Source organism: Heptranchias perlo, chromosome 18, assembly GCF_035084215.1.
Source record: "Heptranchias perlo isolate sHepPer1 chromosome 18, sHepPer1.hap1, whole genome shotgun sequence".
NCBI lineage: Eukaryota > Metazoa > Chordata > Chondrichthyes > Hexanchiformes > Hexanchidae > Heptranchias > Heptranchias perlo.
The window spans coordinates 35,068,906-35,086,568 of NC_090342.1; the positions used below are offsets into that span (position 1 = coordinate 35,068,906).

Genomic DNA, 17,663 nt, shown 5'->3' on the forward strand with positions numbered 1-17,663 from the left:
GGGGCTCAGTGCTGCGCTGCTTCATCACCTGCACCTGGGCATGGGGTTGCTTACGTTATTTTAGCCTTGTCACGTCTTTGTCCTCTCCAACTTCAACCTTGTCAAAGGCTGTCAATGGAGTGAAATGCCTTTGAGCCTTTCCTAATTCTGCAAGGACTTTTGTCCTCCTATTTTAATATTTTAAAAAATTGTCTGTATCCCTTTAAGTTTCATAGATACCAAAATGCTCCAAATCTGCACTTCGAGCAATGCAGAATTATGATAACTAGCTTACACTGGAAAATTGTGTGCAAACAGCACACTTCACTTTTGATCAGCTTTGCACTCACTTTTAACATTTGGGAGTAAACTATGCCCATATCATAAAATCTACCAAGCCCTTACCATTCATTGTCATTCTCTTTCATAATGTTCTCCAGTGACATTAATTTTTCATGTAAGTTTTAGACACTTTGAATGGCTATACATGGTCAGATGATTGATTTAGTCTCACAGGTTTATGACAGTGGTTTCACCATGGTGCAGAATTGACCAAAGTTCAGAAAAACATCTGCCGAAAAGAAAGCTTTATAAAGCAGATACTCCCTAAAATCAGCATCAGAGGGCCAAATAGTTATTACCCAATTAACGTTTTAAATATTTTTCACATTGGTATTTGAAATGTTAAGCTTGCTTTCCCTCTTGCCCTTGCCTGCCCCAGGGTGGATTGCTTTGTGACTGAGAAAAGTCTTACATAGCACTGTGTCTTGGAACTGAGCATGATGAAGTTTTCACCACAAATACCCTTTCTAAAAATCAAGGAGTCAAGAATAATTCTAGTTGCAGCTGAAGGGCTACAATGGTCTTAGCTTAGTTGAGCTAAGGAAGGGGAAAAAAAAATCAGCCAAGCCTCTCATTCCTAAATGCTATCCAGTGAGTGCCCTTGTGTGGACACTAGGTGAGGACGGGATGAGGCTCAGCTTTGATACCCCTCCCATCATGATCAAATAACTCACCTCAGACTCAATCCTGAAGAAAGGTATCAGAGGATTATTCTCACCCCTAAACCATACTACAGCTTGCTTCACTGCCTTCTGAGAACAGGGGTAAAGGAGAAAACTGTGTGTGGGGGAATCATAATTAAGTTTCACATCTTTTGGGTCTTAGACCATTTCCTCTTTTTGGATATTTATTTCAATGGTGAAAACTGATTACATTATTGGAGGAACTGGCCTAGTGAAGCTTACTGGCCCCATGCACTAGGAACTTGAATGAACACACAGACAGCTAAAATGATGAGACTGATGAAATGCCCTGGGTTGACCATCAGCACTAATGCAGTGATCTCACAATGTTGGGGCAGCATCTCCTCCCAGTCAGTTCCCTCAACAATGACTTCAACACTGACCAATTAGTTTTATTTTAACTTGAATCAATAGAAGTGCCTGAAAAAAAAGCCCAAAAAGATATCGGCCTAAACTGTCCTCTGAGCGGTGAACGAACGGTGCCCACCGCTCATTAGACTTGCATTTACCCATAAACTTTTCTTGTTTTTATTCATGGCTCTCATTGGGCGCTGAATCCAAATTGGCGCCCTCTACAGGGCACCTGGGACCTGTGTGAACAGGGCAAGCAACTGTCTATCCCCTTAACCAATCAGATTAAAACATCTGATGAGCAGCGAAGAGTCAGAACCAGGAAGTGTAAGTTAGAATAGTGAATTCAATGTCAGATCAGGTACAGAAAATGAAATAACGAGGGGGTAAGAAATATTGAATTAAGAGACAGAAAGAAAAAGTAAAAAATTAAAAATTAAAATTCTTTTTTTTGAATGTCCAACAACAATTAAAATCTGAAGGAATGAGACTCCACACTTGTAAAAGTTAATTTTCAGTGCCAGAGAGGTTGTTTGGCAGTCATTAAAACTTACCACGCCATTAAAAGGGTGCTTAGACTTAAATGACTTGACGGACCCTTTTTTGGCGAGATTAGTTCGTATCCATCGGGTCAGTGCATGAACTTCATGCCCTTCTATTCATTTGAATGGTGAATCAGCCTGCAAGATGCCGTTCTCACAAAGCTTATGGGGGAGCACGGTATTTGGTGGAACAACTTCCGGATTTCTGCGTTTAACTGCGCATGTGCGGTTGCCGGAAGTTGCTCTACCATTTGCACTGAAATAACGGTGAGTGAAGTTAGGCTCACTGTTCTTTTCACAGCAAAATCCGGCCCAATAAAGCTATTTTTTCGAACTATTTAATTTCTAAATGGATACTTTTTAAAATGCCTATGAGCAACACATCAAGGTGCTTAGGCAGAAGTTTGTGCCTGTGATTCAGTACAAGGTGATATATGGTCTTAGACATGCCATAAAATGTTTTGGAAGAAAAGCCAAAAAGATTAATTAGAGAACCATACAGTGAGACAGCTCTTGTATTAAAGTCTGCAATAAAACTTGGCAAGTATCTAACATATGTTTACTCCTGCCTTTCAGCTCCTAATAATGAAACTTTACTGTAAGGTTACTATTATTTTTCTTTTTTGCTGCTGATGACTGCCAAGACTTACATGGATGAAAATAATGATCTTGATAAGTGGCAGCTCTCTTTAAGTCTTCAGTAGAAACAAACTGCAGACAGTCTGGCACTCATATAAGCTGGCATTAAATATCAACATTTTTGTCACAGTACATTTGTTATCAAACAAAATGTCATCTTAGCTAAACTGGATTTTATGAACCCCCCCCCCCAACCCCATTAAAATGTGCTGTACTAAACTAAGAGTTATTGCAATGTTATATAAACATATCTAGGCTTTTGCTGCCAGCAACAATCTACTTTCTCCACAGTCAAACTGTAAACAGTAGTTTATGTCATAAAAAAGTAAAAGAGGACTCCACAGAGACTGAGCAGTACAGTTGGTTAGAACACTATACTCTGTCCTTTCACCTTTGTTTCAATATCACGGAGATCAACAGCATATTTTAATCGCTGGAAAATCCAGAACGCTGTGCATCAAGTCAATAACCTCTGTGCTCAATGTTCCGATCTGCACTCCAAATGAGGAAGGCTCAGTGCCAGGTGCCTCACCTCAAAAAATGTATCCTCCAATGCATTAACAAGTATTCAAGCCTAATTGGTTAGTTGTTTTGCTACTAAGCACCTGTGCTTAACACTGTAAACTTACCTGCATTCAAACTCCCTCTGTTTGGACCCATCTGTGCAGGTGTAGAATTTACCCTTTAAGTAAAAAAAAACAAGTAAATAATAAGAGGACAGGTTTTCTACTGCACATTCTTTCCAACAGAGCAGTTGAATAAAGAATTTTATTGCATACTTTAATGACAAGTACCTCAATGAATGAATGTATGAGTCACAAGTTAACTACAGGCATCTCACAAATTCTGCCTTCATGTGTGACCCCAAGCTCTCCATCCTCTACCACTTCAATTTCCCATTCAACTCGCTCTCTGACCTCTCTGACTTTGGCTTTTTACACACATTCCAATGAAGCTCAATGCAAGTGCGGAGAATGGCACTTTATCTTTCTGGCCTTAATACTGACTTTAGTAACTTCAGACCTTAACTTTAGTGCCAACTTTTTTACGGCAGGAGAAGTTGGCAATGCATGATGGGTGCATTGGCATTTCTGGGTGGAGGGGAGGAAGGGTTGGAGCTTGGGTTGGGGACAATGTGCCAGTGGGGCAGTCCACACCCTTGCTGTTGACCTCTTGTTGTTTTCTGGGCTGCTGGATTCTGCTCCATTTTGCCAGCTTTTCCTGTTTCCATTTCAGACCAGCCACTCCCCCCTTCATACCACCACCTCAGCTGTTCGTACATTCCTTGTCAGTTAAATGTCTTTAATTTCCTTTATTATGCTTCTTCCTATCATCTCATGTTAATATCACTTCAGTCATTTAACCATCTTCTGTTTTCCATTTAGGCACTTTACAAGTCTGCCTACTTCCTCCCTCTCGTATGTGTGTTTTTTCCCCACCCATCCCACTGTTCTGTTCCTTTTTAAATGCTGAAATAAAAACAGAATGCTGGAAATACTCAGCAAGTCAGGCAGCATCTATGGAGAAAGAAACAGAGTTAACGTTTCAGATCGATGACCTTTCGTCAGAACTGACGAGTTCAGTTTTGTCCAGTTCTGACGAAAGGTCATCGACCTGAAACGTTAACTCTTTCTTTCTCCACAGATGCTGCCTGACCTGCTGAGTATTTCCAGCATTCTCTGTTTTTATTTCAGATTTCCAGCATCCATAGTATTTTGCTTTTTCTTTTTAAATGCTGTTCACCTGTAATTTTTTTCCCCAGCTCTGATGACATAACAAAAACACTAACTTGTCTGTTCTCTCCACAAAGAGCATTTCCAGCATTTTCCGTTTTTGTTTCAAATTTCCAGCATTTGCAGTTTTTTGCTTATTATTCACAAATGGAGATAAGAACGTAAGAAATAGGAGCAGGAGTAGGCCTTACGGCCCCTCGAGCCTGCTCCGGCATTCATTAAGATCATGTCTGATCTTCTACTTCAACTCTACTTTCCCGCCCTATCCTCATTAGTGCCCAAATATGTATCTATTTCAACTACTGAGCATCTACGTCCCTCTGAGGCAGAGAATTCCAAAGATTCACAACCTTCTGAGTGAAGAAATGTTTCCTCATCTTGGTCCTAAGTGGCCGACACCTTGGGCTCGATTTTACAGTGGTGGCCAGTTGGCAGCGGTGGGGGGGGGGCGGTGAAGGTGCGCGTGGCAAACCCGCATGAACAAAACTTACCGTTTCTGACGTGATTGCATGTTGATTGATGACGATTAACGTCCTCTCCGCGTTTCACACCCGGCAGCCAGCCTGATTGACTACCAACATTTCTTAGTCTCTCATCTTTTAAAAAATATTCTGCTTTTTATCTTGCCACATGAAATATTACAACACTAGAAGTATTCTTTAAACTTGTAATATTTATTAATATCAGTCGATCGCCTGTGGCATTGCACATGGTAAGCTGGAGAATATAGTCTTTCTCTTACACGGCTGTTGTCTTTATGTTATTGTTTCTCTCTCCGCTTCTGTCTCTCTCCTTCTCTTCTTCTCTCTTCCTAACTCCTTTTGCTTCTTTCACTGTCCTCTTCGGCTTGTCCCTATTTTTTTTTTCCTTCCTTTTGGGTGGTGGCTGGTGTGGCGTGAAAGGAGCCATTAACAGTAGTTGGCTGCAGGGAAAATGTGGCCTTGAGCAGCTCCTTTTACATCCCCTACCCAATTGCCCATGCTTCACCCCACTTACTTGCTCCCACTGCATTCTCTATCCCGTCACCGTCCCACTACCCATTCCGCTTCCTACCATCACCGTACTGCTATCACTGCTCCTACCTCCTCCCTTTTGAAAAACCCATTCAACTTCAATATCCTTCCCTCTCCCTTGCTCCACTGTCAATCATTCATCTTATCCTAACCCTCCATTCACCTCTCACACTTATTCCAACTTTCTCCCCTCAAGGGCAGGTGGCAAGTAGGCCAGAAGCCCCCTCACACACAACTTCTTCCACTTCCCCCTCCAACCCCCCTTTCTATCTGTTCCTTTCACAATTTGAATTTTGACCTCATTGGCCTGGAAGGGATTCTTGGTTTAAGTCATCACAGAATCATAGAAAGGTTACAGCGCGGAAGGAGGCCATTTGGCCCATCGAGTCCGTGTCGGCTGTATGCAAGAGTAATGCAGTTAGTCTCACTCCCCCGCCCTTTCCCCGTAGCCCTTTCAAGTACTTATCCAGTTCCCCTTGAAGGCCATGATTGAATCTGCCTCCACCACTCCCTCGGGCAGTGCATTCCAGATTCTAACTACTCGCTGTGTAAAAAGGTTTTTCCTCATGTCACCTTTGCTTCTTTTGCCAATCACTTTAAATCTATGTCCTCTGGTTCTTAACTCTTCCGCCAATGGGAACAGTTTCTCTCTATCTACTCTGTCTAGACCTGTCATGATTTTGAATACCTCTATCAAATCAAGGAAAACATTCCCAGATTCTCCAGTCTATCCATGTAACTAAAGTCCCTCATCCCTGGAATCATTCTAGTAAATCTCTTCTGCACCCTCTCTAAGGTCTTCACATCTTTCCTAAAGTGTAGTGCCCAGGACTGGACACAATACTCCAGTTGTGGTCGAACCAGTGTTTTATAAAGGTTCATCATGACTTCCATACTTTTGTACTTTATGCTTCTATTTATAAAGTTTAGGATCCCGTATGATTTTTTAAACCACTTTCTCAACCTGCCCTGCCACCTTCAACGATTTGTGCACATATACCTCCAGATCTGTTCCTGTACCCCTTTTAGAGTTGTGCTCTCCAGTTTATATTGCCTCTCCTTGTTCTTCCTACCGAAATGTATCACTTCGCATTTTTCCGCGTTAAATTTCATCTGCCATGTGTCCACCCATGCCACCAGTCTATATCTTCTTGAAGTCTATCACTATCCTCCTCACTGTTTACTACACTTCCAAGGTCTGTGTCATCTGCAAATTTTGAAACTGTGCCCTGTACACCCAAGTCCAAGTCATTCATATATATCAAGAAAAGCAGTGGTCCCAGCGCTGACCCCTGGGGAACACCACGATACACTTCCCTCCAGTCCGAAAAACAACCGTTCACCACTATTCTCTGTTTCCTGTCACTTAGCCAATTCTGTATCCATGTTGCTACTGCCCCCTTTATTCCATGGGCCGCAATCTTGATGATAAACCTACCGTGCGGCACTTTATTAAATGCCTTTTAAAAGTCCATATACACCACATCAACTGCATTGCCCTCATCTATCCTCTCTGTTACCTCATCAAAAAACTTTATCAGGTTAGTTAAACATGATTTGCCTTCAACAAATCCATGCTGGCTATCTCTAATCAATCCACCCTCGTCCAAGTGACCGTTAATTCTGGCCCGGATTATCGATTCTAAAGGTTTTCCCACCACTGAGGTTAAACTGACTGGCCTATAGTTGCTGGGTTTATCCTTACACCCTTTTTGAACAAGGGTGTAACATTTGCAATTCTCCAGTCCTCTGGCACCATTCCTGTATCTACAGGTGTTTGGAAGATTATGGCCAGTACCGCCGCAATTTCCATCCTTCCTTCCCTCAGCAACCTAGGATGCATCCTATCCGGGCCGGGTGACTTATCTACTTTAAGTACAGCTAGCCTTTCAAGTACCTCTTCTTTATCAATTTTAGCCCATCCAGTATCTCAACTATATCTTCCTTCACTGTGACTCTGGCAGCATTTTCTTCCTTGGTAAAGACAGATGCAAAATACTCATTTAGTACCTTGGCCATCCCCTCTGCCTCCATGAGTAGATTTACTTTATGGTCCCTAATCAGCCCCGCCCCTCCTCTTACTACCCGTTTACTGTTTATATGCCTGTAGAAGACTTTTGGATTCCCTTTTATGTTGGCCGCCACTCTATTCTCATACTCTCTCTTTGCCCCTCTTATTTCCTTTTTCACTTCCCCTCTGAACTTTGTATATTTTGCCTGGTTCTCACTTGTGTTATCAACCTGACATCTGTCATACTCACCTTGTTTTCGTTTCATCTTACTCACTATCTCTTTTATCATCCAGGGAGCTCTGGCTTTAGTTGCCCTACCTTTCTGTCTCGTGGGAATGTGCCTAGACTGTACCCGAACCATCTCCTCCTTAAAGGCCGCCCACTGTTCAATTACAGTTTTGCCTGCCAATCTTGGATTCCAATTTACCCGGGTCAGATCTGTTCTCATCGCATTGAAATTGGCCCTCCTCCAATTGAGTATTTTACTTTAGAGTGGTCCATGTCCTTTTCCATAGCTATTCTAAACCTTATGATACTCTGATCGTTGCTCCCTAAATGCTCTCCACTGACACTTGTTCGACTTGGCCCACTTCATTCCCTAGAACCAAGTCCAGCAATGTCTCCTTCCTCATTGGGCCGGAAATGTACTACTTAAGAAAGTTATCCTGAACACATTTCAAAAATTGTGGGGATGATTCTGATCCCGAGCCGGGAAGGGGGCGGGTTTCCCGGACGTCCTTACGATTTTGACGTAAGGACGTCTTTTTTTTGTCAGTTTGCCGATCGACTGACAGGCCTGATTGACAGGCTGGTCTCAGTTGGATGGGAGACCAGCCAGGGAGAGGACGTGCTCAGGTAAGTCTTCAGGTAAGTCTTTGATTGAATGGATTGGGGGGGGGCATGGGGGCATGGGTGGGCATGGTGGGGCATGGGTGAGCATGGGAGTCATGGGCATGGAGTCATTCATGGGGGGGAAGGATCGGGTGTTAGTCACGGGGGGGCGGGATCGGACGTCATCGCGGGGGTCTGCATTTGTTAGGGGGGGTTGGGGGTCATCTTGAGGGTCTGCGATTGTTGTGGGGGGTTTGTAAGTTATCATGAGGGCCCGCGATTGTTGGTGGTGGATCGGGGGTCGCGTGGGGTCCGTGATCGTTGGTGGGGGGGTCGGGGGTCATCTGCGATTGTTGGGGGGGGGGAGATCAGAGGTCGGATGGGTCTGCGATCGTTGGGGGGGGGGGGGTCCACGATTGTTAGGTGGGGGTGTTGCTGCAGGTAGGCTTGTTGGGCCTAAGGGAAGCACTCCTGCTCCTTCGGGCCCACAAGCTATGCCAGACAGGCACTTACCTGCAGTTTCTGGCCTTCTCGCCTCCTTTCACGTGGCGTGAAGGAGAAGGCCCGGGAATCCAAGCTCCCACTAGTTGAAATTGTGAAATCTGTGAAAATGTAGGCCCACAACTTCCTTGAAAGGTTTTAGTCACCAACTCGCCTCCTGGGAGCGGGTTGGTTGCCCGTCCCTCGTCCTGCCCTGGAAATGGGTGGGTTGGTTGCAATTTTGAATGCCCCCCCCGCCCCCAACCCACCTGTTTTTCAATGTTAAAATCGTGCCCCATGTTCCTGAAATTCCACATCGGCAATTGTGCCAGATTTGCACCAATGTATCTGGCATCCCACCCATTGATGCTCTACAGAATTTAATCCCCCACAATTTTGTGGGCCAGCTCATTTGCATTTCATTGGAAGATTTCCCTTGTAAAATGGGAGTAATATGCTTGGGGTGTTTGAAAACTAACGTGTAGTCTTTAAAAAGCCGTTTGGTTGAAGATTTCAATAGTAGGCTGGGGGAGCAGCAGATTAAGTAACAAAGTCTTTGGACCACTCAGTTCAGTGTCAGGTAGATGCACTGCATGGCTCATGTGTATTTTTGTCCCACTTTTCAAGAATGTCTTCCAATGCAGGATCTGGCACAGACAGCTGAGAAGGAAGAAGGGTATTGCAAGGAGAAACAGAAGAAGAGCTCATAACTTCAGTGAGACTGACCTCCAATCCCTCCTTAAGGAGATTAAAAAGAGGAGAGAGAGAAAGACTGCTGGGTCTCCACCGAAGTAAGCTCATAAATCTATTTCATGCTATGTGGAGAGAGATAGCACTGGCACTAAGTGCCAACTCTCTCACCCCAAGAACTGAAAACCAATGCTGCGAGACGTTCAATGATCTGACCAGGGCAGGCAAGCTCTCCTTTTTCTTTCTTGGGCATCTTGGACACCAGCACACTCTTCACCCTCTAAAATTAACAACTGTACAACTAACCCTTAACATTTCACTCTGGTTAAAGGGGACACAAGCTAGGGAGCTTACAATTTGTGTAACATCTCCCCTAACAGCATTTACTAGAATGCAGAACCTTAAAACCCCTTCCTATACTTTAACAGTGTGATACCAACAGATTTTTTACATCCGCTGTTCAATATCACCTGAGGGCCAGTCTCAATTGCTAGTCTTCACCGAACTCACTCAACTTTATTTCAGGAGGAACTTGTGCACAATGTCTACAAGTGGCAGAGGACCAAAGTGGGCATCCCTGACATTAAGGAGCGGACCCCCTACAAGGAAAAGACCATGCAAATGCTGGGGAGGCACTCTGCTCTAGCCATGGGAGATAGTGATGTCAGAGGGATAGTGCTGATGCCTGGATAGTGGATGCACACCTACCGTCGCCGTAGTATCCCTATGAAGCACCACAAAGCCACAACTTCCACCCCTTTCTATGTCTTCTTAATCCTAAAGGTATAACACTCAACCATTCTTAGCCTGTCCCTGCAGATTCATCATCACAATGGGGTGGGGGGGGGGGTGCAAAGGATGAGGAATGGAAGGAAGATAATGATGATGATAATGTTGATGATGATGATAATGAGGAGGAGGAGGAAAGAAGTAACTTCTTCCTCACCGAATATGAAGATGACAAAGCCGAGGAGGATGATGGTGAGATGGTAATGCCCACTTATGAGCTCTTGGGCCAAAATCCAGCCCCACACTCCTCTGTCACAACCCTTCATCTCACCACATGATCACTTGCGTTTGCACTCCTACGAGCCAGCTGAGATACTTTCAGCATATCTCAGAGGATGTGGGACCAGATGATTCACAGAGCATGAAGGAACTGGAAAAGTGGGAAGTGGGAGAGGATGGAGCACTTTACCAGTGGATGCTGAGGAGAAGGCTGCTCATAATTTCAGAAATGTGGCATCCAGAACTCATGGGTACTCACCTGAAAATAAAGATGTCTGGGAAACAGCACACCAATGTGCAGGCTCTGAGGTCAGTCACCAAGAATTGTACTGCAACTGACGAGTGTGACTCTAGAATCTACAGCTCTGATTTGCCGCAACATCAGAGAAGCCTTTTCTTTAATGGATACAATCAATGGAAATTTGGGTGGTTTCTATAACGGACAGCCGATCAACAATACCAGTTTTACATCTGGACAGCAAGTTGAAAATCTACCCTAATATCTTAGCTTATTGAACTTTCTTAAGTATATAGAACACAAAACAAAAGCTACAAGTGTGTAATCAGTACAGCCATTTCTTTCAATCTTTCAATCACACAGACACATATATATATATACACACACAAATACCCTTTCTTATAAAAGAAATACTCAATATAAATGTTACTTCAGTAAATTTAAAAAAAAATTGTCCTCTAGTTTTTCTTCAAATAACTTTGAAAAACAACTGACCAAAAACCGCTAGAATCTGAAGAAAAATATTCCATCAGTACTGGTGTCTGAACGGCACTGATACATCCTGGGTACTGTATATGCTCACACTACACAATCCAAATTCAACTCCCAGCATCACAGCTCTGGGCAAATATATCAAGTATATCAGGTTTAGTAAAAACTTTAATAAAGGTATTAAAAGAAACAACAGACATTATAATGGATAAATTTAATCGTGTTATTGAGAAATACATTTTAAAATATTGTTCAAACTCTTATTTTGGACATTAGAAATTTTAGTTACCAAGAAAAAAATTATGGATTAAAATTTTTCAGAAAGCATTTTGAGCAGTTTTGGGGAAAAGGTAGTACAGCTGGTCAAGTTTGTGCCAATACAGAGTGCCAGATTTACATGGGCAGTTTCCATTATAAATCTGGGCATAGTCATTTATAATGGAAAAAAGTTGATACAAAATTGTGACAAAAAGAGTGACAACAGGAAGTAAGGTCTTGTAGACAAGAAGTTCATGCAGCTGTAAGATTTTTAATAAAATGCATATTTTTTGCATTTTTCCCCAACTCAAGAAAAGATAGTTGATACTACTTTGTAATGTCATATTTATGAATGCCTGCAAATGGTTTTACAATATATTTCTATCAGTGTGTCCTTTCCATTGTTAACATTATTTAAGAAATGTAACATGCTAAAATAAGTGATACAGTGTATTTGAGTAACACAGAGCAGTAAAACAGCGTGGTGAAGCAGACATATCCACTGTGTTAAGGTGTTAGATGCCTCCACCTACTACAAGGAATGGAAAAACAGATATCCCTGTTAAAATGATGTGGCATTGGGGCATTAGTAAGGGCAGTAAGAAGATGCAGCTACAGTTGCGTTGCCCACTTGCATCTTTCTCAAATTTTGGAAATCAGAGCTCTGCGGCCGTGCATTTAAACACACTCTGACAAGCCACCCGAGTACTTAATAAATTTATATTCTAACTTTAAAAAGTCACATCTGCACAGCTGTTGTAGTGAGTTAATTGGTTAGCTGGATTAAACTGGTTCCTGAAATAGGAGCAGGCCTGACTCATCTGAGTCACAAACAGTAAAAATACAGGGGCCTGTAGTGCAACCAGCACTGAGTGCAACGGAGCACCGAGTGATCAGCTGAGAGTTTGGTGAATGTGGGAGTTCGGTGAAGTGGGGGAAGGAGGTGCTGCTTTGCCTTGCTTTTCCTAGCTTTTTCCGCAGAGTGGCGGCGGACCTGAGCAGCAGAAGACTGAGAGTGGGGATAAAAGCAGCAGCAGACCTGCTACAAGAGAAAACTACTGTGCGATGTCACAGGTGAGGCAGGAGAGTCCGAGAGGTGAGCACAATATAAAAGGAGAGACCGAGAGTGGGAAGAGAGTCCGAGAGGGGAACGCAGTGTAAATCTAAGGCAAGTCATGGCAGCAGAGCACACACCCGTGATATACTTCTCCTGCACTATGTGGGAAGTCATGGCCACTACAGGTGTCCCTGGCAACCATGTGTGCAGGAAGTGCGTCCAGCTGCAGCTACTGGCTAACCGTATTTCGGAACTGGAGCTGCGGGTAGATTCACTGTGCAGCATCCGTGATGCTGAGATTATCGTGGATAGCACGTTCGGTGAGGTGGTCACACTGCAGGTAAAGATTATGCAGGCAGAAAGGAAATGGGTGACCGCCAGGCAGAGTAAAAGGACTAGGCAGGTAGAGCAGGAGTCCCCTGGGGCCATCTCCCCCTCAAACAGATATACCGCTTTGGATACTGTTGGGGGAGATGGCTTATCAGGGGAAAGCAGCAAGAGCCAAGTTCGTGGCACCATGGGTGGCTCTGCTGCACAGGAGGGGAGGAATAAGAGTGGCAGGGCTATATTGATAGGGGATTCAATTGTAAGGGGAACAGACAGGCATTTCTGCGGCCGCAAACGTGACTCCAGGATGGTACGTTGCCTCCCTGGTGCTAGGGTCAAGGATGTCACGGAGCGGCTGCAGGGCATTCTGGAGGGGGAGGGTGAACAGCCAGTAGTCGTGGTCCATATTGGTACCAACGACATAGGTAAAAAAAGGGATGAGGTCCTGCAGGGTGAATTTAAGGAGTTAGGAGATAATTTAAAAAGCAGGACCTCAAAGGTAGTGATCTCAGGATTACTACCAGTGCCACGTGCTAGTGAGTATAGGAACAGGAGAATAGACCAGATGAATGCGTGGCTGCAGGGATGGTGTAGGAGGGAGGGATTTCGATTCCTGGGACATTGGGACCGGTTCTGAGGAAGGTGGGACCTGTACAAGCGGGACGGGTTACACCTGAGCAGGACCGGGACCGAAGTCCTCACAGGGGTGTTTGCTAGTGCTGTTGGGGAAGGTTTAAACTAGAATGGCAGGGGGATGGGAACCTGAGCAGGGAGACAGAGGAGGGGGAAACAAGGATAGAAACAAAAGACAGAAAGGGAAGAAGTAATAGTGGAAAGCAGAGAAAACAAGGGCGAGAAACAAATAGGGCCATAGTGCAAAATAATACTAAAATGACGAGCAATCTTAAAAAGACAAGTCTAAAGGCATTGTGTCTTAATGCGTGGAGCATTCGCAACAAGGTAGATGAATTAACAGCGCAGATAGATATTAACGGGTATGATATAGTTGCGATTACGGAGACATGGCTGCAGGGTGAACAAGGATGGGAACTGAACATCCAGGGGTATTCAATATTTAGGAAGGACAGGCAAAAAGGGAGAGGAGGTGGGGTAGCGTTGCTAGTAAAGGAGGAAATCAATCCAATAGTGAGGAAGGATATTGGCTCGGAAAATCACGATGTAGAATCTATATGGGTAGAGCTAAGAAACACCAAGGGGCAGAAAACCTTGATGGGGGTTGGTAGGCCCCCAAACAGTAATGGAGATGTAGGGGAGGGCATTAAACAGGAAATTAGAGACGCATGCAAGAAGGGTACAACTATAATCATGGGTGACTTTAATTTACATATAGATTGGTCAAACCAAATTAGCAATAAAACTGTGGGGGAGGAATTCCTGGAGTGTGTACGTGATGGTTTTCTAGACCAATACGTTGAGGAACCAACAAGAAAACAGGCGATTCTAGACTGGGTATTGTGCAATGAGAAAGGATTAATTAACAATCTTGTTGTGCGGGGTCCCTTAGGGAAGAGCGACCATAACATGATAGAATTCCTCATTAAGATGGAGAGTGAAGTAGTCGAATCCGAAACTTGCTCCTGAATCTAAATAAAGGAAATTACGAAAGTATGAGGTGTGAGTTGGCTATGATAGATTGGGGAACTTTACTAAAAGGGATGACAGTGGATAGGCAATGGCTAATATTTAAAGAACGTGTGCAGGAATTACAACAATTATTCATTCCTGTCTGGCACAAAAATAAAAGATGGCTGAACCATGGCTTACAAAAGAAATTAGGGATAGTATTAGATCCAAAGAGGAGACACATAAAATTGCCAGAAAAAGCAGCAAGCCAGAGGATTGGGAACAGTTTAGAATTCAGCAATGGAGGACAAAGAGATTGATTAAGAGGGGAAAAATAGAGTATAAGAATAAACTAGCAGGGAACATAAAAACTGACTGTAAAAGCTTCTATAAATATGTCAAGAGAAAAAGATTAGTGAAGACAAATGTAGGTCCCTTACAGTCAGAAATGGGGGAAATTATAATGGGGAACAAAGAAATGGCAGAACAATTAAACACATACTTTGGTTCTGTCTTCACAAAGGAGGACACAAATAACCTCCCAGAAATGTTAGGGAACCAAGGGTCCAGTGAGAGGGAGGAACTGAAGGAAATCAGTATTAGTAAAAAAATAGTGCTAGGGAAATTAATGGGGCTAAAGGCTGACAAATCCCCAGGGCCTGATAATCTACATCCCAGAGTACTAAAGGAAGTGGCCCTGGAAATAGTGGATGCATTGGTGATCATCTTCCAAAATTCTATAGACTCAGGAACAGTTTCTACAGATTGGAGGGTGGCAAATGTAACCCCACTATTTAAAAAAGGAGGGAGAGAAAAAACAGGGAATTACAGACCAGTTAGCTTAACATCAGTAGTGGGGAAAATGCTAGAGTCTATTATAAAAGATGTGATAACAGAACACTTGGAAGACTATAATGGGATTGGACAAAGTCAAGCATGGGTTTATGAAAGGGAAATCATGCTTAACAAATCTACTGGAGTTTTTTGAGGAGATAACTAGTAGAATAGATAGGGGAGAACCAGTGGATGTGGTGTATTTGGATTTTCAGAAGGCTTTTGATAAGGTCCCACACAAGAGGTAAGTATGCAAAATTAAAGCACATGGGATTGGGGGAATATACTGGCATGGATTGAGAATTGGTTGACAGACAGGAAACAGAGAGTAGGAATAAACGGGTCTTTTTCCGGGTGGCAGGCAGTGACTAGTGGGGTACCGCAGGGATCAGTGCTTGGGCCCCAGCTATTCACAATATATATCAATGATTTGGATGAGGGAACGGAATGTAACATTTCCAAGTTTGCAGACGACACAAAGCTGGGGTGGAATGTGAGCTGTGAGGAGGATGCAAAGAGGCTCCATTGTGATTTAGACAAGTTGGGTGAGTGGGCAAGAACATGGCAGATGCAGTATAACGTGCATAAATGTGAGGTTATCCACTTTGGTTGCAAAAACAGAAAGGCAGATTATTATCTGAATTGGGAAAAGGGGAGGTGCAACGAGACCTGGGTGTCCTTGTACACCAGTCGCTGAAAGCGAGCATTCAGGTGCAGCAAGCAGTTAGGAAGGTGAATGGTATGTTGGCGTTCATTGCAAGAGGATTTGAGTACAGGAACAGGGATGTCTTTCTGCAGTTATACAGGGCCTTGGTGAGACCACATCTGGAGTATTGTGTGCAGTTTTGGTCTCCTTATCTGAGGAAGGATGTCCTTGCCATGGAGGGAGTGCAACAAAGGTTTACCAGACTGATTCCTGGGATGGCAGGACTGACATATGAGGAGAGATTGGATCGACTCGGCCTATATTCACTAGAGTTTAGAAGAATGAGAGGTGATCTCGTCAAAACATATAAAATTCTAACAGGACTAGACAGACTAGATGCAGGGAGGATGTTCCCGATGGCTGGGGACTCCAGAACCAGGGGTCACAGTCTCAGGATACGGGGTATGCCATTTAGAACAGAGATGAGGAGAAATTTCTTCACTGAGAGGGTGGTGGATCTGTGGAATTCTCTACCACAGAAGGCAGTGGAGGCCAAGTCATTAGATGTATTCAAGAAGGAGGTAGATATATTTCTTAATGCTAAAGGAATCAGGGGATATGGGAAAGAAGCGGGAACAAGGTACTGAGTTCGACGATCAGCCATGATCATTTTGAATGGTGGAGTAGGCCCAAAGGGCCAAATGTCCTACTCTTGCTCCTATTTTCTATGTTTCTATGTTTCTATACTGCATGTGATGTGCAATACTGGTGAAGTGACGCCTCTTCACAGTGATCTCATGACCAATACCAAACTAGAAACTGGGACTGTTATACTGTCATTGATCTTGTCAGACCAATACCAAACATACAATATAATTCGGGAAAGAGGAAGGCACATTCAGGCCAGTCTCTCGTACCTTGCGGCAATGGGTTCACAGAGACATAGAGGGCTGAGAGCAGATCACCCTCTTGCCTTGTATGGGACATGGACTGGAGAAATCAGATGCAAGGAAAACAAATGGGGAAGGTGGTAGAAAGAAACAATTAACTGAATTAATTTACAAAATAAATATTAATTCAATCTTACCTTAAACAGCTGTACTCCGATACAGGCAAACATGAACTGTAGTAACGTGGTCACTATCACAATATTACCAATGGTCCTCAGGGCCACAAACACACACTGAACAACGTGCTGAAAAGGTAAGAAAAGTGACTGTTTCATTATTTTCCAAAACATAAATGCAATTTGCTAAAACTTAAATTGAGAGTTATCAAGCATCTTTAAAAGGGAAGTTGGAATGGATTGTGCAGGTCGAAGGAAAAAGAATGTTTACCACATTGTGAATAAAGTGTAACACCTTTTTATTTACAATGGACACTGTTTTCATGAAGAACCATCTGGCATTTTTTTCTGTATGGAGAAGGAAAAGAACCAGGGGAGTTGTGTGCCACTTTTTCTATAATAACAAGAGTGCCCAATAATGAATTCTAAATTGATTGTGCATGTTTCTGTTAAAAAAAAGATTTCCAAACACTTGTTTCATGAAAACAGTGCCCCTTTAACATTTGTTTATATTTAACTCTAAGGCTTCCTTCAAATTTCCTTTTATGATGTCATTAACTAAGTGAATATCAGACTCAGGATGAAGCTTTTAATTTAAGTTGCAAATTGTCATAGTGCCCCAGACCAATTCAAGACCATCATCTTCTGACTTCAAGAAGCTCTCACTTGGTAAAAAGATGTCTGGAATATATATTCTTGATAAGAAAGCACTTGTTTCCATGGCAACTATGGTTCAACTGTAGCAGTTGAAAAACTCTGACTAGCCCAATTACTGGTTTTCAGAAGGGAAATGTTTTTTTTTCCTCACCTTTTACTGGAGGCACTGACTCCAACACCCAATCGGCCAACACCCAGCAG

At 43.2% G+C, this 17,663-nt stretch overlaps 1 protein-coding gene across 1 annotated transcript in view; it reads right to left on the reverse strand.

Moving 5' to 3' along the window:
• Window positions 1–17,663, reverse strand: part of LOC137334460 (voltage-dependent L-type calcium channel subunit alpha-1C-like) — a 435,374-nt gene that overhangs the window by 141,565 nt on the left and 276,146 nt on the right. The window contains exons 22-23 of the mRNA XM_067999141.1: window positions 16,827–16,934; window positions 3,166–3,218 (exon numbers count right to left, since the gene is read on the reverse strand). Coding sequence (XP_067855242.1) covers window positions 3,166–3,218; window positions 16,827–16,934 — 161 coding nt within the window. The remainder of the gene's footprint in view (window positions 1–3,165; window positions 3,219–16,826; window positions 16,935–17,663) is intronic.